Below are 25,828 nucleotides of genomic sequence, written 5' to 3'. Positions count from 1 at the left end.
GGACTGAACCCAGGTCTCCCACATTGCAGGCAGATTCTTTACCATCTGAGCCACCAGGGAAGCCCAGATCCTATGTGCGTCAACTAAAGAGTCTGCATGCTGCAAAAAAAAAAAAAAAAAAAAAAACCACATGCCACATGAAGATTGAAGACCCCAGGTGTTGCAATTAAGACCTTGAGCAGCCAGATTAAAAAAAAAAATTAGGAAAAAATCAGCAGACACAGGAGGAGCTTTGAAAACTGAATATAAGTTGTTTAGTCACTTGGTCGTGTCGGACTCTTTGCAACCGCGTGGACTGCAGCACGCCAGGCTTCCCTGTCCATCACCAACTCCCACAGCTTACTCACACTCATGTCCATGGAGTTGGTGATGCCATCCAACCATCTCATCCTCTGTCGCCCCTTCTCCTCCTGCCCTCAGTCTTTCCCAGCACCAGAGTAGAAGTTGCTCTGTTGTAAAAACATTGCAAATGGAAACCTCCATTTGTAAGAGTGTTTCCTTCTCTATACCAAGAAGAGAACAATGACTCCAAACCTCTAGAAATTCTTATTAATAGAGAAGGCAGAATTGAAATCTGCATAAAAACCATACCCTGCTTTTCCTGGTAAATTTCCTGAACTGACACCCCTTCCCCCAAACACTATCTTTAAGCTAAAGATAGTGTTGAAGGTGATGCCTTGGACAGTTTTGGAGACTTTCAGTGAGTTTGTTCGGGTATCTCCTATGTATACAGGAGATATACATGTTACTAAGCCTCTGTTTTCAGGCCGCTTTCTGTTATATTTCTGAAAATTAAGTCAAGCAATTTCTTTTAAACTGATTAAATCAACTTTGTGTACAAATTAATTTTGATAATACCAGCCAGAGGTAAAGACATATCCATAATGAACATATCCACCCATCCATCCATCAGTCCATCTATCCATCCATCCACACAGACATCTCATAGTTTTCCTGTTCAAGTTTAAAAAAGGCCTCTTTTCTTCAGTCTCAGAAATCACAGAGGATTTGATAAAAGTCCCTGAGAACCCTGAGAGATAATTTACATCTCAAAAGAACAGGAAGAGAATTGCAAGCTCCTTCTAGAAAACCATCTTCCTTTAACCACACATGCGAAAATCAGTTATAAAACCTCCGAGCAGTTTCATCGAGGCTATTTTCAGGGGAAGACTTGCTTCAGTTCAGTTATAATTGATAGCAGTAATAGACAATAATACATATGATTCATGTCCACATGCCTCACTTCTGGAGCAAAGCAAATAAGTGTTCAGGTTACCAAGACCCCTAAGGAGAGTCAAAACCAGGAGGAGAGAATAGGATTTAGACTCATGTACCAGGTTGGAAAGGTCCCCTGGAGGAGGGCAAGTCAACTCACTCCAGTATTCTTGCCTGGAGAATCCCATGAACAGAGGAGTCTGGTGGGCTACAGTCCACAGAGTCAGAGTCGGATGCAACTGAGCAACAAACACTTTCACTTTTCACTTCAGCAGGACACTCACACCTGCTCCTGAGATAAATACCACTCCAATTACAAAAGATTCACTTTGCTACAATACCATCAGAGCCTATACATAAGCAAGTCCTTCCCATCCCCCTTTCCTTTTAGAAAACAGTGGTAGTTGAAAGAGGGTGTTGTAATTCAGAACCCTTAGAGTCCATTGTTCTCCAGATCCCAAGAAACCTAAGGCTCAGCAGTGTGATAACAAAGTATCATTTTATGTCATTCATGAAAGCCTAGCTGAAGATCACCCTGTTTTGCAATAGTCACCCTGGGGGGACTACAAGATGGAACAGAGCTCTGAATGCCCACTGCTGATTATTTATACCACCTGTTGCCATGTATCAGGTAAAAAGCAAAACAATGCAAAGCAAAATGATCCCTTGGGGTCACAGTTCCTTAGCCCCAGAAAAGGAGGTTCTCAGCCAATATCCTATCAGAAATAGAGCCAAGTGACCAAACTTGGGTCTAAGGGACAGAATCCAACCAGTGACCCATCAGAGATGAAGCCAAACGGCCAAACCTTAGTCCAAAAGGGAAAAGCCCAATGAAAGCTCTGCCATATGCAAGACCAACCCAATAGGGAAGGTTACCCAGGTATCATCATTATCTTCATTATGTACCAAAGGTGTTTCAGCCAGCTAGTACCAATACACAGGCAAACATAGACAAGATAAACACGATCCCACGAACAACCGATCAGATGAAGTGTAGTCCCAAAATTTCCCACCACTCTGCCCCTTTCCCAGATGGAGGCTTCCAAACAGATTGGCCTAGCTCTGTAAAAAACATTGAGCCCAGATTGACTCACTCCCCAAAGAGAAAGAATCAAAAGAGTAGAAGTGTTGTCAGCTTGCCCTCCCTGGAATTACTCACCCCAGAACAAAACCGAAGGTGGACCATGATTCACTGTCTTCAGTCCTCATGTGGAGCGTGGCCAGCACCATCAGGGAGAGCCCCTCCAATTTCCTGGGAGCAAAATGAGCTCCAGTAGCTGCTGGAAATCCAGGATGGGGGTCAACCTGCCACGGGCACGGACTGCTGGCTGCCTCGCCAAAACGGTTGTTGAATCCAAGTGTGTGTGCCAGACGCACACCCTGAGGCCAAACAGCCTGAAATGTCAGAGTAATGGAGTAACATTCATTACAGAGGCTGAGCAAAGAGAACAGGGAGCTTGTACTCAAATAAGCCTGAACTCCCTGATGGTTTTCAGGGAAGGGGTTTTATAGGCAACTTTCGAAGGAAGGCTGAAGGGTACGTGACCTTTCACTGATTGCTTGATAGTGAGGTTATGGGAGGCCTTCCCAGGTGGTGCTAGTGGTAAAGAACCCGCCTGCCAATGCAGGAGACGTAGGAGATGCAGGTTCGATTCCTGGGTGAGGAAGATCCCCTGGAGGAGGAGGGCATGGCAACCCACTCCGGTTTTCTTGCCTGGGAAATCCCACAGACAAAGGCGTATGGCACGTTATAGTCCATGGGGTCGCTAAGAGTTGGACATGACTGAAGCATCTTAGGCGCACATAGGAGGTTATGGGGTAGTGTTCCATGAAATCTCAATCGTCAGTCTTTTGCTTCCAACCCGTCTGGGGTCCCCGTGCTTGTGCTCAGCCTGAAGTTACCAGCCTCCACCCTGGGGGGAGGGAAGTGCCAAGTTCCTGCAGACATGCTCAGGGATGTAGTTTTGTGTCTAATCCCTGAGCAGGAACCCAGACCCTGCCCCAAGGCTACACTACTGTTTCCCTGCAGCTCCTCCCTGCTTTCTGCATCAGCTCCCTTCTCTGATGAGCACCGGTTTGAACCTGCCTTTTGGAACACAATTCTCTGGCGCTCAGCCTTCTTTATGGTCCAACTCCCACAACCGTTGGGCTTCCCTGATAGCTCAGTTGGTAAGGAATCTGCCTGCAATGCAGGAGGCCCAGGTTCGATTCCCTGAGAAGGGAGAGGCTACCCACTCCAGTCTTCTTGGGCTTCCCTCGTGGCTCAGTTGGTAAAGAATCCTCCTGCAATGAGGGACACCTGGGTTTGATCCCTGGGTGGGGAAGATCCCCTGGAGAAGGGAAAGGCTACCCACTCCAGTATTCTGGCCTGGAGGATGCCACAAACTGTATAGTCCATGAGGTCACAAAGAGTCGGACACGACTGAGCGACTTTCACTGCCACAATCATATATGACACAATGCAGGGCACACGGGTTCAATCACTGGTCCAGGAAGATGTGGAATCTTCCATGGAGCAACCAAGCATGAGTGCCATAAGCACTGAGCCCACGCAGCAAAACCGGAGAGTAACTCCGGCTCATCACAACTAGAGAACGCCCGTGCACAGCACTGAAGACCCAGCACAGTCAAACATAAATAAAATAAAAAAGTTTTAAATACTTCCCAGAAATGGCAGACATGAAATGTGCCTTTATCTCTGTTCCCTGCCTATGTTGGCACAGCTCTGATGTATTTACACAACTCATTACCCTGAATGCACGGAATAGCAATGATTTACACATGAAAGTGGCAGAGGCTGTATCGGGCACGAACGATTTGCTGTTTTCGTATAAAAAGGTGAGCAGCAGGCTCTGTTTATTCAATTCAATGTATTTCACCTGAAGAAATATGGAAGCAAACAGCCTACGGTGAGGAGAATGAGCAGAGATGCATACCTGCGGCGAATATTAAGAATGCGCTGTTGAAATCGGTGATGAGGCAGGACAAAAGTCATAACATGTGGGATGCTGCAGATGTCAGAATAGAGCGGAAAACTACTGACTATTACATACTGTGATTATCTCTGAAACTTTCTGCATCGTGGGTAGATTCCTTGAGGCAAGGTCTTGAGTTTTCCAATCCCCGTGCTGATGCATAGTCGATGTTTCATGAAATCTGGTAAGAAATCAAGAATGAATGAAGAATGATAAGGAGAGAGGGAGGAAGAAATAAAAGGAAGAAAGGAAGTTTAGAAGGACATGCCTGCTGAGTTGCTTCAGTCGGGTCTGACTCACTGCGACCCCATGGACTAGAGCCCGCCAGGCTCCTCTGTCCATGGGATTCTCCAGGCAAGAATACTGGAGTAGGATTCCAACCCAGGGATTGAACCCGGTCTCCTGCATTGCAGGCAGATTCTTTACCACCTGAACCAACACAGAAGCCCCATAGCCTAAGTCACTCAGCCACCAGGGGACTGGATTTTAATTTACATCATCAGATGAGTCAACACAGAGGCAAGTTGGTGATGGACGCTATTCCGTGGGCTGCAATCAACAATCCTGAGGCACTCCCACTGTGTTCGCTGCAGATCCATGGCATCTTTGTAGGTCTGCTATGTCAGGACAGGCCTATGGGGGACTTTGTGGGTTGAGCTAAATATGCTCTCTCTTTTTTAAACTTCCTATTTTATACTGGAGTGTAGTTGATTAACAACGCTGTATTAGTTTCAGGGGTACAGCACTGTGTAGTTACACATAGACATGTATCTCTTCTTTGTCAAATTCTTTCCCCGTTTAAATCATTGCATCATACTGAGCAGAGTTGTCTCTGCAACACAGAAGGTCCCTATTGGTTCTCTATTTAAAAAAAAAAAAAAAATTATTTTTGGTTGTGCTAGGCTTTCGTTGTTGCACGGGCTTTCTCTAGTTGCGGTGAGTGGGGGCTATTCTCTAGACGTGGTGTGTGGGCTTCCCACTGGGGGTGGCTTCTCTTTTTGAAGAACATGGACTCTAGGCACACGCACTTCAGTAGTTGTTCAAGGGGGCTCAGTAGCTGTGGCACATGGGCTTCATTGCCCCACAGCACATGGAATCTTCCCAGACCAGGGATCAAACCCATGTCCCCTGCATTGGCAGGTGGATTTTACCCAGTGGACCACCAGGGAAGTCCCACTCTGAACTGTTGACAATGATGGCTGTGATATCTCAAGGCTACCCTTGTTTATCTGAGAATGCATCTCTGGAAAATCAGTATCAGTGCGGAAAGTATGATATAAGTTACTGCATCTTTTCAGGATGGTTTGCACACTCATTGTCATTGTAGAGCATGGACCCCTTGACTCACGCTTGCTCGCTATAACACCCATGGTGGCTGAATTGCTTAAGAACTCTGTATATCAGGATTCAGGTACTTCCAGGGTGTAGGTGTGCTCTTTCGTAAGATGTGTTGATAGAGACACAAGGTAACACTGGGTTAATACCCATGTTTGACAAGTTTTCACGTGTACAACTTTTCAACAGACGCTGCTATTACCCACTTAGCAGGAAACACTCCTGATCACAATTAGTCGGGACAAAACCGGAGCCCACGGCTCAACTGAACAGAAAACTATTCTACCCACACTTTGAAATATCGCTTTACCTGAAGGTCGGCATTATCCTTCCATGAGCACAGGCTGCCCGTCCCTCTGGATTAAATGGGAGAGAAGACATCTGCATAATGAAAGAAAACATACAACAAAAATATAAAAGTAGGAAATACAGATGCTAATCCTACTGCAGTTTATGTGTACGGTTATGAACGAGATGTGCTTCCCAGCGGATTCAGTGGCAAAGAAAATGCCTGCCAATGCAGGAGATGCAGGTTCGACTCCTGGGTCGGGAAGATCCCCTGGAGAGGAAATAGTAACCCACTCCAGTATTCTTGCCTGGGAAATCCCATGGACAGAGGAGCCTGGCAGGCTACAGTCCATGGTATTGCAAAGACTCAGACACGACTTAGCAACTAAACAACAACAACAGCTTATGAGTTTTTGAACTTCTCTTTAGCATTGATGCCCTGGAAAAGTAACAGGGAAATTATTGGGCTGGAAGTGCATTTTGAAAAATTTTACTTTCGGTGTGGACCATTTTTTAGCAAGTCTTTATTCAGTTTGTTACAATACTGCTTCTGCTGTTATATGTTCTGGGTTTTCGGGCCCGAGGCATGTGACATCTTAGCTCGCAAAAAATAGATCAAACCCATACGCCTTTCATTGGAAGGCAAAGTCTTAACTGCTGGACTGCCAGGGAAGTCCCAGGAAATGTACATATTAAGGAAAGTGCTGCATGACAGTTCTTTACATCCAACTTGAGAGTCTGACTCAGCAAATATGAGAGGGGACCACTACGCAGGGTATGCCTCAAATAGGGTTCTGTTTTCTCCAGAAAACCTGAATTTCACAATTTTCTGTCCTAACACTACCCCATGTATGTCCTGCTTTGGGCTACTGCTGTTTTCCATAAGAAGCTGGAATTTAGACAACTTTTCATATCTTGAGATAGGAATCTAGGTCCTTTTCCTTATCACTCCGAGGAATCTAATGATATGGATGTGGCATGACCAGTTTAACAATTTTCACAGTGATGGACACTTTGCTGGCTTCACATTTTTAGCTGTAACAAGTAATAAAGGTAAAATCTGAATTCAATGGAATAAAAGCTTTTGCAATAAAATCTGAGTGTCTATCCTATATCTCAGCTCAGAATGCGAGCCAGATACACATAGGGCCAGATTATCAAGTAATCACAAGAAAAAAAAAAAGAAAGGAAAGAAATGAATTTTTTAAACTATATTTGAATGAACCCAATATCCTGATGTGAAGAGCCAACTCACTGGAAAAAGACCCTGATGCTGGGAAAGGTTGAAGGCAGGAGGAGAAGGGGACGACAGAGGATGAGATGGTTGGATGGCATCACAGACTCCATGGACGTGACTTTGAGCAAGCTCTGGGAGTTGGTGATGGACAGGGAAGCCTGGTGTGCTGCGGTCCATGGGGTCACAGAAATGGACACGACTGAGCGACTGAACAACAAGAATGTGTAATGTGATGGTTTGATACCCATGTATATATTGTGGAATTTTTACCAAGATCAAGATAATGAACATATCCATCACCTAACTTTATATATATATACATATATATATGTATATATGTATATATATATGTATTTTACATATATTTTACACCTAACTATATATATATATATTTTATATGTACATATATTTTACATGTATATATATGTGTTTACATTTATATTTACTTGTATATATATGTACATATATTTTTTACATGTATTTTGCACCTAACTATATATATATATATATTTTATATGTACACATATTTTACATGTATATATCTATGTTTATTTATATTTACTTGTATATATATGTGTATATATATATTTTACATGTATTTTACACCTAACTATATATATGTGTGTGTGTGTGTGTGTGTGTGTGTGTGTATTTTTTTTTTTTTTGGTGCTGTTAACAGGTAAGATCTACTCTCAGCCACTTTCAAGAATAACTTCTGAGCACTGAATGCTCAGCATGGTGTCTATAGTTAATAGTAAGGGATTATATATGCAACCATTTCATTTTGTAAGTAAAAAGTAGTATTTCACAAAATACTTACAAATGCATTCTTAGTATGAAAATATTACTGGGTTAACCAAAGAGGTCATTCAGATATTTCCATAAGATGTTACAGAAAAACCCAAACGAACTTTTTGATCAACCCAATACTTTTATACCAGAAAAAAAAGCCTCTCAAAGACAAGGATGCTAATGTCCATCAATTAAAAAAATACATATTTTAACCTATTTGCAAAGCAGAGATAGAGACACAGACAGAGAGAACAAACACACGGACCCCAAGAGGGGAAAGAAAGGAGGGGTGGGATGGACTGGGAGGCAGGGATGGACATATATACACAATTGATACTACATATAAAATAGGTAACGAACGAGAATCTACCGCAGAGCACGGGGAATGCTGCTCAGAGCTCTGTGGTGACTGAAGGGGAAAGAAATCCAAAAGAGAGGGGATGTATGTGTAAGGCATAGCTGATTCACTTTGCTGTACAGCACCAACTAACACAACACTGAAAAGCAGCTACACTTCAATTAGAAAAAAAAAAAATGTTTTTAGTAAAGCAACTGAAAACTGTAAATGCATATGCTTCAAGCATCATAAAAGCATTACATATGTTCACACATCAGTGTTGCAAATCTGAGGAGCTTTTTAAGAGAAATCAAGAGAAAATAAACTCTTTTGCTTAGATAGCTCTAGCAGATGCCTGAGATTTAAAAAAAAAAAAAATTAAAAGATGGATTGCTACTTTGAAAAAAAATCAAAGATGGAAAGTCACATCCTAGCTCAATTAAATAAGCCCTGAGTAACCTAAAAAAAGGAGACAGGCAAATAAATCATTCATTCAGTTCAGTTCAGTCACTCAGTCATGTCCAACTCTTTGCGACCCCATGAACTGCAGCAAGCCAGGCCTCCCTGTCTATCACCAACTCCCAGAGTTTACCCAAACCCATGTGCATTGAGTCGGTGATGCCATCCAACCACCTCATCCTCTGTCGACCCCTTCTCCTCCTGCCCTCAATCTTTCCCAGCATGAGGGTCTTTTCAAATGAGTCAACTCTTCACATCAGGTGGCCAAAGGATTGGAGTTTTAGCTTCACCATCAGTCCTTCCAATGAGCACTCAGGACTGATCTCCTTTAAGATGGACTGGTTGGATCTCCTTGCAGTCCAAGGGACTCTGGAGAGTCTTCTCCAACACCACAGTGCAAAAGCATCAATTCTTCAGTGCTCAGCTTTCTTCACCGTCCAACTCTCACACCCATACATGACCACTGGAAAAACCATAGCCTTGACTGGACAGACCTTTGTTGGCAAAGTAATGTCTCTGCTTTTCAATATGCTGTCTAGGTTGGTCATAACTTTCCTTCCAAGGAGCAAGCATCTTTTAATTTCATGGCTTCAATCACCAACTGCAGTGATTTTGGAGCCCAGAAAAATAAAGTCTGACACTGTTTCCACTGTTTCCCCATCTATTTCCCATGAAGTGATGGGACCAGATGCCATGATCTTAGTTTTCTGAATGTTGAGCTTTAAGCCAACTTTTTCACTCTCCTCTTTCACTTTCATCAAGAGGCTCTTTAGCTCTTCTTCACTTTCTGCCATAAGGGTGGTACCATCTGCATATCTGAGGTTATAGATATTTCTCCAGCAATCTTGATTCCAGCTTGTGCTTCCTCCAGCCCAGCGTTTCTCATGATGCACTCTGCATATAAGTTAAATAAGCAGGGTGACAATAGACAGCCTTGACATACTCCTTTTCCTATTTGGAACCAGTCTGTTGTTCCATGTCCAGTTCTAACTGTTGCTTCCTGACCTGCATACAGGTTTCTCAAGAGGCAGGTCAGATGGTCTGGTATTTCCATCTCTTTCAGAATTTTCCACAGTTTCTTGTGATCCACACAGTCAAAGGCTTTGGCATAGTCAATAAACAGAAATAAATGTTTTTCTGGAACTCTCTTGCTTTTTCGATGATCCAGCAGATGGTGGCAATTTGGTCTCTGGTTCCTCTACCTTTTCTAAATTTGTAATACCTAAATCAGACAACTAGTTAACTTAGATTTCATCAGTGACACATCTGGAAAAAATTAAAGAGCATTTGGGCTGATGTTTATACAGATTTTTTTACAAAAATAAATTGCCAAAAAATTTATAGAGTCAGACACGACCAAGTGACTAAGCGCCTTAAGAAGAATGAAGTGAAAGTGAAGGTCGCTCAGTTGTGCCCAATTCCCTTCTCCAGGGGATCTTCCCAATCCAGGGATCGAACCCAGGTCTTCCACATGGCGAGCGGATTCTTTACCAGCTGAGCCACCAGGGAAGCCCAACGAGAATAGTTACACTCTATGAAGAACAAAAACAACAAAAGAAACGTCAACTCTGTCTCCAGGGGTGACGGATTTGCTAATATTTAATCGTCTTTTACTTTCATTAACTGCCTTGTAAGTGAACCGACTAAGCGATCTTTTACTCATTTATCCCTGCTTACCGTCTGCTCCTGAAAGTAACTCGGTAACAAGGAAATTTTTGATGTATCAGGGATCTTGATAATTTGTCATGTTCTCTCTTCCATAGTGTCCAGATGACATAAAATTTACTATTTTAAGTATCAACATTCATGTTTTTTTAAATTTTTATAGAGCATAATTCCTGTATTAGTAGATGACTTATGAAGATTTCAAGCACAGTTGCCTTTTTCAAGATGTTGGAAAAAGGATAAAGTCACATTTGAACTTCAGGAAAAGCACTCAAGATTTTTCCCTCCGTTTTACACCTTTAGATTACAGGCTGGTGTTTTGTTTTGTTTTTTAATTACCTTTATAAGTGTGAATGATGTATTTTTAATTTGCATGGGAGGTTTTAGCAAAAGGAATGATTGAAGCTAGATCATGGCCCCAGTTTTGCATTTTCAGAGGTACAGCGTCTTGTTTTCTCCTTTACAAAGGGTGCTGTTTCAGATGCTTCCAGCTGAGCTTTGCCAGCTTGTGTTCTGTGATGAATCCTGCCTGCATTCCAGTCCTGCTGCTGCTGCTGCTGCTGCTAAGTCGCTTCAGTTGTGTCCGACCCTTAGCGACCCCATGGACTGCAACCCACCAGGCTCTTCCGTCCATGGGATTTCCCAGGCAAGAGTACTGGAGCGGGGTGCCATTGCCTTCTCTGGCATTCCAATCATAGGAGGGTGTCAACTGATGAGGAGGAAAAAAAACATTGCACAATCTCAGCTAGCTTTGTGTCCTACACACAACAGAGAGAGAACAGAAAGGCAAGTCGGTTTTTATAAATAAGACACGACTTTTCTTTGCCTGTGTTGCTCAGTCACTCAGTTGTGTCCAACTCTGTGCTGTTTTAACACGCACAGCACCAACATAAGTTAGGTTGTTGTTGTTTAGTTGGTAAGTCGTGTCCGACTCTTTGTGACCCCATGGACTGTAGCCCACCAGGCTCCTCTGTCCATGGAATTCTCCAGGCAAGAATCCTGGAGTGGGTTGCCACCTCCTCCTCCAGGGGATCTTCCTCACCCAGGGATCGAATCCTGAATATTTGGCATGTAATATATTTTATGCTTATCATCTCCATATACTCAAGCTTATGGATATATTTATTTTCATCATATTATTCTTTGTCTGATTTTCACTATCTTTGTGAGCAAGAGAGTAAATGCCCCAACTTAACAGTCAAATGACTTAAAAATTTCTAATTTATCAAAAGATGTTTTTTTACTGTACTGATTTTTCAATGGTACTCAGAATATCTGAGTTCCCTTGTTTAAGTACTTGGATGTGGACCATTTTTAAAGTGTTTTATTGAATCTGTTACCATATCGCTTCTGTTTCATGTTTTGGGGTTTTTTTGCCCCTGAAGCATGTGGGATCTTAACTTCCTAATCAGGGATTGAAGCTGCACAGCCTGCATTGGGAGGCAAAGTCTCAACCACTGGATGGTCCACGAGGGAAGTCCCGAGTTCTCTTGAAAAAGTATATCCATGAGCACAGAAAGGAATTAACACGGAACATAAAAGGTAAAAGAGGGTGTAAAGGTATCTTATTTGCAGGATAAAGCAATCCATTCATAGTTGAGCAGTACCTGACAAAAGTCAGAGTTACTCTTCAAAAACAGGACTGAAAACTTGCCTGTTGCATCTATATAGCTTAGGTATAATACCATTATCCATGAAAATGATTTTCTTTACAAGTGATTTTAGAAGCTTCACACTTTTTAGATGGTTTTGCTAGAACTAAGAGATTCTGAATTTATAGTAGCTTTCAACTGCAATATTTAAATGAGTTCCACTGGGAAATTTTCATTATACTTTTTTTTTTTGCCTTGCTTATACATGACTGGATTTCCCTGGTGGCTCAGTGGTAAAGAATTTGCCTGCAATGCAAGAGACGTGGGTTTGATCCCTGGATCAGGAAGATCCTCTGGAGGAGGGCATGGCAACCCGCTCCAGTACTCTTGCCTGGAGAAACCCATGGACAGAGGAGCCTGGTGGGCTGCAGTCCATGGGGTCGCAAAGAGTCGGACATGACTGAAGTGAGTTAGCGTGCACATACACGACTTTTTCTGTATGTTGTCACCAATAACTAATTTCTATTAACTTTAACAAAAAGGTTATCGAGTGCCTGAGAGTACTATTAAAATTGTCCTTATATGTAGTCAACCATTATAGATTTAATCTGTACGTTCTGAATGCATCACTTTTTTGCCCTTCATACAGATAAATTTTAGTACATTTTAATTCAAGTAATATGAAGAAAACTAATAGCACGGTGACCCATATTTCTGGCATGATATGAGATGTTCAAACTCTCTTACTTAGTTGACTGATTTTTTTTTTTTTTTTTTTAATGCAGACAGTAGTTTCAGGAGCAGAAGCACAGTTTCTCCCAAGCTGTCAATGCGCCTGTATTCCTGGGAGAGGTACGCATTGCTTATATCTATGAATATTAATTACCATCTGACAGTATATCACAAATTTATTTTTTACTATGTGTTTTTTATTAACTTTTATTGGAGTATAGTTGCTTTACAAGGTTGTATTAGTTTCTACTGTACAGCAAAGTGAATCAGCTATATGCATACATATATTCCCCTCTTTTTTGGATTTCCTTCCATTTAGGTTATCACAGGGCACTGGGTAGAGTCCCCTGAGCTACACAGTAGGTTTTCATTGGTTATCTGTTTTATACATAGTATTAAACTAGTGTGTATGGGTTCATTGCAATCTCCCAATTCCTTCCACCCCACCCTTTTGCCCTTGGTATCCATTTGTAGAGACATGTATGGACCTAGAGGGTGGGACACAGAGCCAAGTTAGAAAGAAAAACAAGTTTCACATATTAACATACATATATGGAATCTAGAAAAAATGGTACAGGCAATCTTATTTGCAAAGCACAAATAGGGACACAGGCTTAGATGCTATAAATTAAGAAACATGCTCCCGTTACATGTCTAATATACAGTTTGATACATGTGTAGTACATTCTAAATGTGTCTTCCAGTTCCTACATGACCCTGCATATTCAGGGGAACCTTGACTTTGATATTAAAAAGAGATCTTTATTTCTGTCTTTGACCTACTGCTATGAATCCATGATCATTTGTTCTATAAACACTTTCCAGGACCGATGACCACGTATTGAAGCCTCCTTCATATAGAAAAACGGATGGAGAGTCAATAGAATTTTCAGGGTTTTATTTATTTATTTGTTTTTTGCTTGCATTGTCCGCATGAATTGTTTTCCTTTTGCTCTTAGTGATTTGTTGTTGGTTAAGATAAATTTTCTTTCAAAGGTATCAGGGAGCAACTTTTTTTTAATAAAAATATTCATTCCAGGGGCTTCCTGGTGGCTCAGTGGTGAAGAATCTGCCTGCAAACGCAAGAGATCGGGGTTCAGTCCGTGATCCGGCAAGACCCCACATGCCTTGGAATAGCTAAGCTCGTGCACTATTGGTCCTGTGTTCCAGAGTCCACGCTCCACAGCAAGAGCAGCCGCTCTAAGCAGAAGCCCACGCACCGCACCTAAAGAAAAGTCTGTGCAGCCACGGGAGACCCAGTGCGGCCTCGGATAAATACAATTTAGAACAATCCATTCCCTCTACGAGATTGTTTCTTTCAACTAGTGCTTTTTAACCTAATTTTTGTGCTGCTGCTGCTGCTGGGTTTGGCTGGCCCATCTCTCCCCAGTAGTTTTGCAATATTTGTGTTTACCTTTTTCCTTACAAAAGTTCTTTCATCAGTAACACTGAAAGAATTAAACATTATGCGATGTTAGAAATGTTCTTGATATCCTCTCCCCCCACCCCACACTGGTAAATTCTATTTTGTTAAAAAAAATTGGAGTATAATTGCTTTACACTGTTGTGTTGATTCAGATATACAACAAGGTGGATCAGCCATAAGCATACGTATATCTCCTCCCTCTTGAGCCTCCCTGCCACCCCCTTGACATAATTTTAAATAGAAACTGTAGTTTTAAAAACAGGAAACCAGCACAGAAATAATACTAACAAACATTTTTTCTCAGAGCCATGCATCTGCATACTTTCGAGTATTAGTAAAAAGCCCATTTGCCTCTCAGATACCACGAATACACATTTAAATTTCCCTGGAGAACCTCTCACTATTTTTGTTTCCGTTTAATTAGATAGCAAGACAGCACTGATTTCATGAATATCAAAGCTCGCTACAGTACACTTGGAAGACACTTTTTAAAGTGAGGCTAACCCAGAAATGCAGAGTGGGATAAGTCATGATGCTTTAAAGTGAAATACATTTAAAAAAAAACAAACAAAAACTGAATAACAAAAATTTCAATGACACCTGTGATTCAACTGCTGATATTTAACAAATCTCTTGCTATTTCAAAACGATGGATTCAAACAGATCCCCATTCAGAGGATTTATGGAAGTGTGGGCTTTGAATTTAGCTGTTTGCTCTCGAAGCTGAGCCGTTCACAGTTTTCTCAAACTGTGGACATCCTTGTGTCTACTCTTCCATGTTCGACATCTCTCTAGTCGGTTAGATGGATCCTTTTGGCCAAACCTTTGACATATACCGAGAATCGAGTACCGGTTCTGACCAAACTCAACAGCATCGCCATGAAGCCTGTGTCTATTTTCCTCCCAGGAATCCAGAGCATCACCCTGAAAGCTCTGCTCATTTTCCCCCCATGAATTTCTGCATCCCTGGTCTCCACCACATGGGCACATCTCCGAGATGTTTCTAAACACACATAAGATGATAACAGCCTTGCCCAATGCTTTGCAGTAGAAACCCAAGCTACTCAGCGTAACAGACGTTAACACTAGGTAGCCTGTCACACGAGGAATTGTCATACAAGTCTTTACCTTGTATTTCTCCTACATTCTCTTTCTGCCGGCCAGAGGGGTCACTCCTGCCATGGGGTCTCTGCCCTGGTTGAACCCCAAGTCTGTATAAGCTTCCTCACTTACTCCTCTCAAATCTTCCTCCAAGAAATCTCTCACGCCTGTCATGTTTTCCCTTTCTGTCTTTGAGAGCATCAGTCGCTCATTCCTGTCTGACTCTCTGCGACCCCACGGACTGCAGCCCGCCAGGCTCCTCTGTCCGTGGGATTCTCCAGGCAAGAATCCTGGAGTGGGCTGCCATTTCCTTCTCCAGCGTCCCGACCCAGAGATCGAACCCGGGTCTCCCGCACTGTAGGCGAATTCTTTACCAGCTGAGCCACAAGGGAAGTCTCTTCTGTCTTTAGACCTTAATGAAAATTGCAGCCCACAGTCTCACACTTCTACCTCGAGCCTGTCTGCTCTACATCAGCTGTTTCAATAGTACTTGCTATTCTATTCTTCTAAACTAAAATGCTTTTTAGTTTATTTATTATATTCTTCATTGACTCTTTTACTAAGTATAAGACCCCCAAGGGTGAGGACTTATTTTTTGTTTTGTTCATCACCAAAGTATACTCAGCATCCTAGCTGGGACATTTCTGTATCAGAAAATAGGTACCGACCATAGGATATCATAGGTGGTGTTGAAGAAGTGACTCTTGAGAGTCCCTTGGACTGCAAGGAGATCCAACCAGTTCATCCTAAAGGAAATCAGTCCTGAATATTCACTGGAAGGACTGATGCTGAAGCTGAAGCTCCAGTACTTTGTCCACCTGATGCGAAGAACTGACTCTTTAGAAAAGACCCTGATGCTGGGAAAGATTGAAGGCAGGAGGAGAAGGGGACGACAGAGGATGAGATGGTTGGATGGCATCACTGACTTGATGGACATGAGTTTGAGTAAACTCCGGGAGATGGTGATGGACAGGGAGGCCTCGCGTGCTGCAGTCCTTGGGGTTGCAAAGAGTTGGACACGACTGAGCGACTTTCACTTTCAAGTGATAATGGTGGGGGAAAAGAACAGCTTCATGCATTAGGAAAGATGCAATAGAAACCATCAGCCTTACTCCTATCTTGAATGTTTATTAAGCACCTACTGCATATGCAGTAGCCTAGGTGTAGTGAATACAACAGGCATGCAGCGTGCTTTGTCGTCTTAAACATCTCTGACAGTGAACAACTGTACGCCAGGAGCTCGGAAACACGTCTAACTCCTTCCGCAAGTATGCACATCCTTCCGTGTGATACATGTCTCTTATTTGCAGAGCACTGGAGGCAGCCAGAGAGGTAGAAGGATGAAGGAGACACGCTTTAGCCCATTTTTACTAAAAGAGCTCATTGCAATAAAAGCACGACATCCGTAGTAATGTGGGGACTCCTTTGCAGTAGTTTCTTGATAATTATCGTTTGTTTCTCTATCATCCTTGAGACAGTTTTATATTTCAGAGTTGGCCGATAAGGAAAAATCTGTGGGCTTCTTTTATAATTTTTATAACTTAAAAAAAAATTAATTTGTTATTGACTTTAGATGAAGGCTCAGATCATTAACTCTCTAGCAATACACTTGTAGACAATATTATTTGCCAAGGAATTCACAGGGCAAACTCCTCTTATTACAGATTTGTGTATCCCCTTTATGTTATGACCCTAGGATGCTGACTCTCATTTGTGCCACTAAATTAAAACAGTTATTGTGATGACAAAGAAAGGTCAGTGCTCACAGGCTGGGTGGATGAGTGTTAAATCAGTTTTGTGTGTGTGTGTTAGTCTCTGAGTCATGTCTGACTCTGTGCGACCCCATGGACTGCAGCCTGCCAGTCTCCTCTGTTCACGGGATTCTCCAGGCAAGATTTTTGGAGTGGGTTGCCATTTCCTTCTCCAGGGTATCTTCCTGACCCAGGGATCGAACCTGGGTCTCTCGCATTGGAGGCAGATTCTTTACTGTCTAAGCCACCAGGGAAGCCCTTAAATCGATTGCTGAAAACTCTAAATGTTACAGAAAATGAATAACTAATGTATAAGAGCTGCATAAAGGTACTCACAGAAATGAGTAAGAAGGCAGAAAAGAAAATGGAGACTACTTAAAGAAAAAAACTATTACTAAGGTGGAACAAAATTACACTCGATAAAGGTGATATTTGAAACTTAAAATGTTACTATTTCAGGTGGCACCCCACTCCAGTACTCTTGCCTGGAAAATCCCATGGACAAAGGAGCCTGGTGGGCTACGGTCCATGGGGTCACAAAGAGTCAGACTCGACTAAGCAACTTTACTTTTTCTCTTCTTTCTTTAGGTGATTCTGGAGATTTAGTATTATTAGAGTAATGACTAGATAATTTAGTGATTATCATCTATTTTGTGCTCTAACATGTCTTCATCTTACTCTTTATTTATAACCGTCCTGGAATAAAAAATCCTATACGATGTTATAGAAAATGTGTTACAATAAAAGGCATTCAACTCTGTCCTTCATTTCCTTAAAAAGAATGCAGATTTACAATCAGTCCCTGATTTGATTCTGGGTTGAATCAACAAAGATTAAAACGTGTTTCAGAGGGGACTTCCCTGGTGGTCCAGCGGTTAAAAGCTTACCTTCCAATGCAGAGCATTATGGCTTTGATCCCTGGTCTGGGAGCTATGATCCCACTTGCCTAGAGGCCAAAAAACTGAAACATAAAACAAAAGCAGTCCAGTCACAAATTCAATCAAGACTTTAAAGATGGTCCACATAAAAAATATATTTTGGAGCTAATAAAAGAAATTCAATTGGGTATAAATATTATGGAGCTGCTCATAGTTATAGATTTTCATAAATAAAACTAGAGTTTTATGTTGTTTTGAAAGGATATTGAAATATCTACCTATTAAAAAACCATGTCCTCTTTGACATCCTTTACCAAACAAATATAAGCGAAGCAAACATAACAGATACGATACATTGTTAAATATAGAGAAAGAATGTTTAGTGTTCATAATACATTATGCTCTACATTTCTGCGTATTTGAGTGCTTTGAAAATTTTTTAAAATTCAAGAAATATTTCAAGTAAAAATATTCATCGCTGCATATGCATTTAATGAAATACAAAGCCACTTATTTATTCACATTTTATGTCTCTAAAACGTATCTTGTCTAAAATGTGGAGTAATGGTTGAAGACCCTTTACCAAATCAAGAGAGTTGATTGTCCTCCTAAAATACATTTTTATGCATCTTCATGGGAGACAAAATAATGGGACCAGTGCATTCACGTTTGCCCAGTCACATCTAAGCCTTTGATGTGAATGCTTTCATTTGCATTTTTGAGAAGTTGGTGCGGACGGACAAATGAAGATATCTGCTAACACAATATCAATTCTTGTAAGGAAATAAGTGAAGTCCATGGACTGCAGCCCAGAAGGCTTCTCTGTCCATGAGATTGCCCTGGCAAGAATACTGGAGTGGGTTGCCATTTCCTTCTCCAGTGGATCTTCCCCACCCAGGGATCAAACCGGGGTCTCCCGCATTGCAGGCAGATGCTTTAACCTCTGAGCCACCAGGGAAGCCATCCACATCGATTCTTGTAAATGTGTCCTTTTACTCCCAAATGAGCCCGTTAGGGGTGACAAGGTGAAAGCCTTCAGGCGCTGAGACAAGTGTTAGTCACTGAGTTGTGTCCGAGTCTTTGTGACCCCATGGACTATAGCCCGCCAGGCTCCTCTGTCCATGGGATTCTCCAGGCAAGAATTCTGGAGTGGGTTTTCATTTCCTTCTCCAGGGGATCTTCCTGAGCCAGGGATTGAACCTGCATCTCCTGTGTTGGCAGGCAGATTCTTTACAGTCTGAGCCAACAGGGAAGCCCCCCAAACCATAAATCCATTCCAGAGGGAAGCATATTTGTTCAATAGAAATTCATTACTATGTCCAGATGGTTGCACCTTCCAGAAACATAAGTTGGCTCAAAATATGCTTATGTTTAAAGAATATGCTATTCAGGGACTTCACTTGTAGTTCAGGGGTTAAGAAGTTCAGTTGCTCAGTCGTGTCCACCTCTTTGCAACCCCATGGAATGCAACACACCAGGCTTCCCTGTCCTTCACTATCTCCTGGAGCTTGCTCAAACTCATGTCCATCAAGTCAGTGGTGCCATCCAACCATCTCATCCCCTGTCATCCCCTTTTCCTCCTGACTTCAATCTTTCCCAGCATCAGGGTCTTTTCCAAGGAGTCAGCTCTTTCCATCAGGTGGCCAAAGTATTGGAGTTTCAGCTTCAACATCAACCCTTCCAATGAATATTCAGGACTGATTTCTTTTAGGATGGACTGGTTGTATCCCCTTGCCTTCCAAGAGACTCTCAAGAGTCTTCTCCAACACCACAATTCAAAAACATCAATTCTTAGGTGCTCAGCCTTCTTTATGGCCCAACTCTCACATCCATACATGACCACTGGGAAAACCATAGTTTTGAGTAGACGGACATTTGTTGGTAAAGTAATGTCTCTGCTCTTAAATATGCTATCTAGGTTGGTCATGACTTTTCTTCCAAGGAGCAAACATCTTTTAATTTCATGGCTGCAGTAACCATCTGCAGTGATTTTGGAGCCAAAGAAAATAAAGTCTATCAGTGTTTCCATTGTTTCCCCATCTATTTGCCATGATGGGTTAAGACTCCACTTGCCAATTCAGGGTTTGATCTCCGGTCCGGGAAGATCCCATATGTCTGGGGCAAGTAAGCCTGTACGTCACAACTACTGAGCCTGTGGGCTCCAACTTCCGCAGCTCACTTGTCTGGAGCTCCACCGCATGAGAAATCCATGCATTGCAACTAGAGAATCACCCTTGCTCTCCACAACTAGAGAAAGGCCATGTGCAGCAACAAAGACCCAGTGCCACCAAAAATAATTAATTAAAATAAAATTAAAAAAAATTAAAACACATGATGTGGATTGCACACACTCCTGAATTTCTAGTACAATAAACTGTTGATTTCCTGGTGGCCGGATGGTAAAGAATCTGCCTGCAATGCAAAAGAGGCTGGTTTGATTCCTGGGTCGGGGAGGATCCCCTGGAGAAGAGAATGGCAACCCACTTCAGTGTTCTTGCCTGGAGAATCCCATAGATGGAGGGGTCTGGTGGGCTACAGTCCATGGGGTCGCAAAGAGTCAGACAGTATTGAGCGACTAACACCTTTACTTCACTTCAACAGATCCATATCCTGGCTTAGTAGGTAGAGAAGGAAACATATTTTCTATCTACTTTGCATCACATAGACTCTAAATGTGGATGAAATTCAGCAAAACATAAGATTCCAAAGCATCCTCTAGTTTTTGATTATGCCACAGACTACATTGACCCTTGTGATCAATGTTTTTATGGGAAAAAATCTGAAGGGTTCATAGCATATAGTCATAAACATAATAAAAGGGATAATTATGACATATATAACTGCACATTGTAGATGCTCAAAGACGATAAAATAAACTTACTCTATTTACTCAAAGAGAAAAAGTGAAAGTGAAAGTCACTCAGTCGTGTCCGACTCTTTTCGACCCCTTGGACTATGCAGTCCATGGAATTCTCCAGGCCAGAATACTGGAGTGGGTAGCCTTTCCCTTCTCCAGGAGATCTTCCCAACCCAGGGATCAAACCCAGGTCTCCTGCATTGCAGGCGGATTCTTTACCAGCTGAGCCACAAGAGGAGCCATTTATTCAAAGTATAAAATAAATTTACAGGACTCTGAGTTGCATTGTGATATGGAAGTGCTGACTATAAATAATGAAAGAAAATAATGTCCTTAGTTTTGAGGGACTTTGATCCCACTATAAATTTTTTTTCAGCAAAGTTTTTGCAAAGAATTCTCTTAGGTGAAGTGCTGTTTTTAGTGTGGAGAAACCACAGGTGTCCGGCATAAAAGAGGTATAATTTTGACAAGCCCAGTTCATTTTAAAACACTTTCAGGTAGTACTACTTTTGGAAATGTTAAAAAAAAAACGCAGAATTACTTTTATGTTTTTTTTTCTTTCTTTTAATTTATTTACTTTAATTGGAGGCTAATTACTTTACAATATTGTGGTGGTTTTGCCATAGTTTGACATGAATCTGCCATGGGTGTACATGTGTTCCCCATCCTGAACCCCCCTCCCACCCTCCTCCCCATCCCATCCCTCAGAATTACTGTTAAAGTAGATACAGAACATATATGGGACTTTCCACGTGGCTCAGCAGTATTCTGTCAATGCAGCCAATGTAGGAGACCAGGGCAGGAGACTGGGGTTCAATCCTTGGGTCAAGAAGATCCCCTGGAGGAGGAAATGACGACCCACTCCAGTGTTCTTGCCTGGAGAATCCCATGGACAGAGGAGCCTGGCGGGCTACAGTCCACGGACTCTCAAGGGTCAGACACGACTTAGCAGGAAAACCATCACCACCACCAGCTTCTTTCTATCCAGTCCATCACACTAATAAAATAATCTCTCTTTCTAATAAAACAATCTCTCTTTCTATAACGTCTCCACCAGACAGAGACCTCCATAAATGCGGTCTCAACATTTGAAATTCATCTTTATACTCTCAAAACATTCCATATTCCCTGTCCCACCGAGGGCATCACTGAGTCCCCTCCATCCTGAATTAATCATCCTGTTTAATCTTTCTAATGAGAGAGGTTTAAAAATAAATGTATGTCATTTGAATATATAAATATTTAGAGAATTAGATGAAATGATCAAATCCCTAATGAAGTTGCATGCATTTTAATTTAATAGGAAATAATACCTTAATTTAGAAACACGACTTGATCTCCTTCTCACTTTGTGATATAGTTTTAGGCACCTTCCCATACACTTTTGGAACTGTCTGCTTCAAAGCAACCACGACCAAATGCAACTGTTCATAAACATCAAATTCATCTCCAACTAATGAATACTTGAAGTCAATCAGGTTTTGCACGCCGCACTGCTGACACTGGAAATTTTCTCGTAAGGCAAGAGTGCTGATTTTTATGCTGTCGTGAGTTTATTTTTCCATTCTGTTTTCATCTGCAGAATTCTTCATTCTACAAACAGAGCTTTTACTCTATGGCTTTTTAAATGGGTTTAACATATTTAAAAGTCTCTTCGATGTTTCCATGTTTTCAGCAAAAAAAAAAAATTAATGTTAAAGTAGTTATTAACATGCAACATACATGTATATTAGTATATTCCTATATACTGTATAGTGTTTATATACATGTATATTTTATTATATATTAGTAGTAGGTACATATTAATTATTAGTAATGACATATGTTCTTGCTGTTTAGTTGTTCAATCTTGTCTGACTCTTGCGACCCCATGGACTGTAGCCCGCCAGGCTCCTCTGTCCCTGGGATTCTCCAGGCAAGAATACTGGAGTGGGTGGCCATTCCCTTCTCCAGGGGAATCTTCCCGACCCAGGGATCGAAGCCAGGTCTCCCGCATTGCAGGCGGATTCTTGACCAGCTGAGCCACCAGGGAAGCCCAAGAATACTGGAGTGGGTAGCCTGTCTCTTCTCCAGCAGATCTTCCCGACCTAGGAATCGAACCGGGGTCTCCGGCATTGCAGGTGGATTCTTCACCAACTGAGCCATCAGGGAAGCCATTTGCTCTGTTGTAAATATGTACATAGCATTTAAACCTCTGGATTGACCATCTCGCAGGACAATTAATTATTCCTGGTGCCCGAGAGTGGTTAAACAGCAGTGTCTCTCTCTCTCTCTTTTGAAGAAGCCACTAAAATGTAGGAAAAGGGAGATATTATCAGATCTTCAGCTTCATGGCGGGGAGGATTCAGTGCCCTGGATACGAGGCTTACTCCTGTGGAGTTTGCTGCGTCTAGACAACTGGAGATTGTCTCCTGGGGGGCTTGCTGCTCTTCATCTGGAAAAAAACTGGGTCAGTAATGCTGGGTTTTCTCTTCTCAAGGCCTCTGTAAGATCTAATCCTTTTTTATGTATGTCATCACATAATCTCTTGGTGGATTTAAGAGGAAGAAGATGTGAACACTGTGTATGTTGATATTAACACACAGTTTACCCATTTGGAAGATGCCAGAAATGCATTTTGATGGATGAAAGCAGAATGTGATCCAGTGTGGACTATTCTGATTATCTACCCTCCTCATGGCACACCGAGCTGGTTTCAGACACATTTTTATAAACTGTGCCTTGCGTTTCTGTTCAAGCCATCTGCCGGCACTAGTAATAAAATTAGGAAAGGTCTCCCGTGTATCCTGGTTCGGTTAATCAACTTTTATGATTGGATGGCTTGCTGATGATAAAGGTTACATCATTCGTGTCTAAAGGATTATTCACCATATATATATTTGTCTGTTGTTGTTCAGTTGCTCGGTCATTTCCAACTCTTTGTGACCCCACGGACGGCAGCACGCCAGGCTTCCCTGTCCTTCACCATCTCCTGGAGTTTGCTCAAACTCATGTCCAGGGAGTCGGTGATGTTATCCAACCATCTCATTCTCTGTCGCCCCCTTCTCCTTTTGCCCTCAATCTTTCCCAACATCACAGGCTTTACCATATATACATATTTTTTGTTCTTTAGTAGATGGCTACATGCTATCAGCTCCCTGGATTAATCACCTATTCAGGCAACTTACTTTTCTCTGTGGCTGGAGTACTGCCTTTCATTCTTTCCAACTTTTTTTGTTTTTTAATATTTATTTACGTGGCTGAGCCAGGTCTTAGCCGTCACACATGGGATCTTAGTTCCCTAACCAGGGATCATACCCAGGCCCCTTTCATTGGGAGCATGGAGTCTTAGCCACTGGACTTCCCAGTTCTTTTCTTTTTAACTTTTTAACGTTGTTTGAAACTTTTAATTTGCAAACGTTTAAAACGCATAAGGTCATGTGTCCCAAACAAGCTTTAGTGAGGAAAAGATCCAGGATTTCCTGTGGACTAGAGTCAGGATTTTGTGTAGATAAGAGGAAGGCTTCCCTGGTGGCTCAGATGGTTAAAAAACAAAAAACCACAATGTATGCCGACGCAGGAGATCTGGGTTCAGTCTCTGCGTCGAGAAGATCCCCTGGAGGAGGAAATGGCAACCCACTCCAGTGTTCTTGCCTGGAGAGTTCCCAAGGACAGAAGAGCTTGGCGGGCTACGGTCCATGGGGTCACAAAGAGTCAGACATGACTGAGTGACTAAACAGCAACAACAATAATTAGATTAGCAAATCCAATTAAGTAGCTCCTATCAGAACTGCCAGCCTGGAAGAAAATTTGTAACTCAGCGGTCCAGGTTCTTATTTGCCTGCATTGGGTTGGATATAACTTCAAACCCCGTATCTGACATCACATTAGTTGTCCATATACACTGGTCCCAAATAATGCTTGTTAATTAAGAAGGAAATGTATAAATTTGAAGTTACTGGAAAAGACCCTGATGCTGGGAAAGACTGAGGGCAGGAGAAGAAGGGGATGACAGAGGATGAGATAGATGGTTGGATGGTATCACCGACTCAATAGACATGAGTTTGAACAAACTCCGGGAGATGGTGAAGGACAGGGAAGCCTGGCGTGCTGCAGTCCATGGGGTTGCAAAAAGTCAGACACGACTGAGTGATTAAACAACAGAAGCACACTAATAACCTGTTTTAAATAATTTTCAATAGGACGCAGCAAAAGCTTATTCCCAGGTAAATTCTATGCCTAGTCAGTGTCAAAAGTATTTTCATTGCAAAGGCTTTCCCCTCCTTTGCATGACACATAAAAACCCATCGGTGATGAAAAGAAATGACAAATTGCCCAAAAAGAGCAATGTTTTGCCAAAGATACAATATCCGTTTTAGGACAGATGTGTGGACGCCTTATGTAACGTGATCACAGTTGCTCCTCTTTGTCCTAAATCTGCAACATTCTAAAAATACATGACAAAGTAGGCTGTCCTGTTGAGCCCAGATTCTTTGTTTCCTTTTAGACTGAATATTCTCCTGGGCTAACTGCCACCCAGGAAAAGAGCCTGTGCTCACAGAGCAGAGGAGGATTCAACACAACTGTGACAAAAGTGCATTTCAATAAATTATTTCTTTATTTGCCCCTTAAAATTTATGTGTAAGTAGCAAAATTAATCACAGTACTTATACAAGGGCTTCCCCTCTGGCTCAGCAGTATAGAACCCGCCCGCCCATGCAGGAGATGCAAGGACGCAGGTTTAATCCCCGGGTCAGGAAGATCCCTTGGAGGAGGAAATGGCAACCCACTCCAGGATTCCTGCCTCGAGAATCCCATGGACAGAGGAGCCTGGTGGGCTACAGCCCATGGGGTCACAAAGAGTCAGACATGACTGAGTATGCGTACAATATATAAATATGTAATGATTTAGACCTGAATGACCCATTACACAAGCGAGTTCTCATCTTCATGATGCCAGCGTAGATGTAAACACTGCAGAGGACTGGAAGCTAAACTGATCATTAGGAATTTTTTTCTCCAGGTCTTAGTGCAATCGAAGTGCCCGTTTGTAGCTCAGGGACGTCTACTCAGGGCTCTGTGATGACCTAAATGGGAAGGAAGTCGAAAAAAGAGGGGATATATGTATGCATACAGATGATTTCTACAGGCAGGAGGAGGAGGTGACAGAGGGTGAGATGGTTGGATGGCATCACCGACTCAATGGACA

At 42.1% G+C, this 25,828-nt stretch overlaps 1 protein-coding gene across 1 annotated transcript in view; it reads right to left on the bottom strand.

Moving 5' to 3' along the window:
- LOC145536933 (uncharacterized) overlaps positions 1-25,828 on the bottom strand; it is a 159,448-nt gene that overhangs the window by 110,033 nt on the left and 23,587 nt on the right. Inside the window, exons 3-6 of the mRNA XM_081567245.1 lie at positions 17,793-17,866; positions 5,836-5,906; positions 4,269-4,371; positions 2,375-2,610 (exon numbers count right to left, since the gene is read on the bottom strand). Of these exons, the coding sequence (XP_081423371.1) occupies positions 2,375-2,610; positions 4,269-4,371; positions 5,836-5,906; positions 17,793-17,866 (484 nt within the window). The remainder of the gene's footprint in view (positions 1-2,374; positions 2,611-4,268; positions 4,372-5,835; positions 5,907-17,792; positions 17,867-25,828) is intronic.

This window comes from Giraffa tippelskirchi, chromosome X (genome assembly GCF_054371585.1).
Source record: "Giraffa tippelskirchi isolate mGirTip1 chromosome X, T2T-mGirTip1v1.2.pri, whole genome shotgun sequence".
Taxonomy (NCBI): domain Eukaryota; kingdom Metazoa; phylum Chordata; class Mammalia; order Artiodactyla; family Giraffidae; genus Giraffa; species Giraffa tippelskirchi.
Note: the sequence above shows the minus strand (reverse complement) of the source record. Positions and strands in the feature narration are given on the sequence as shown.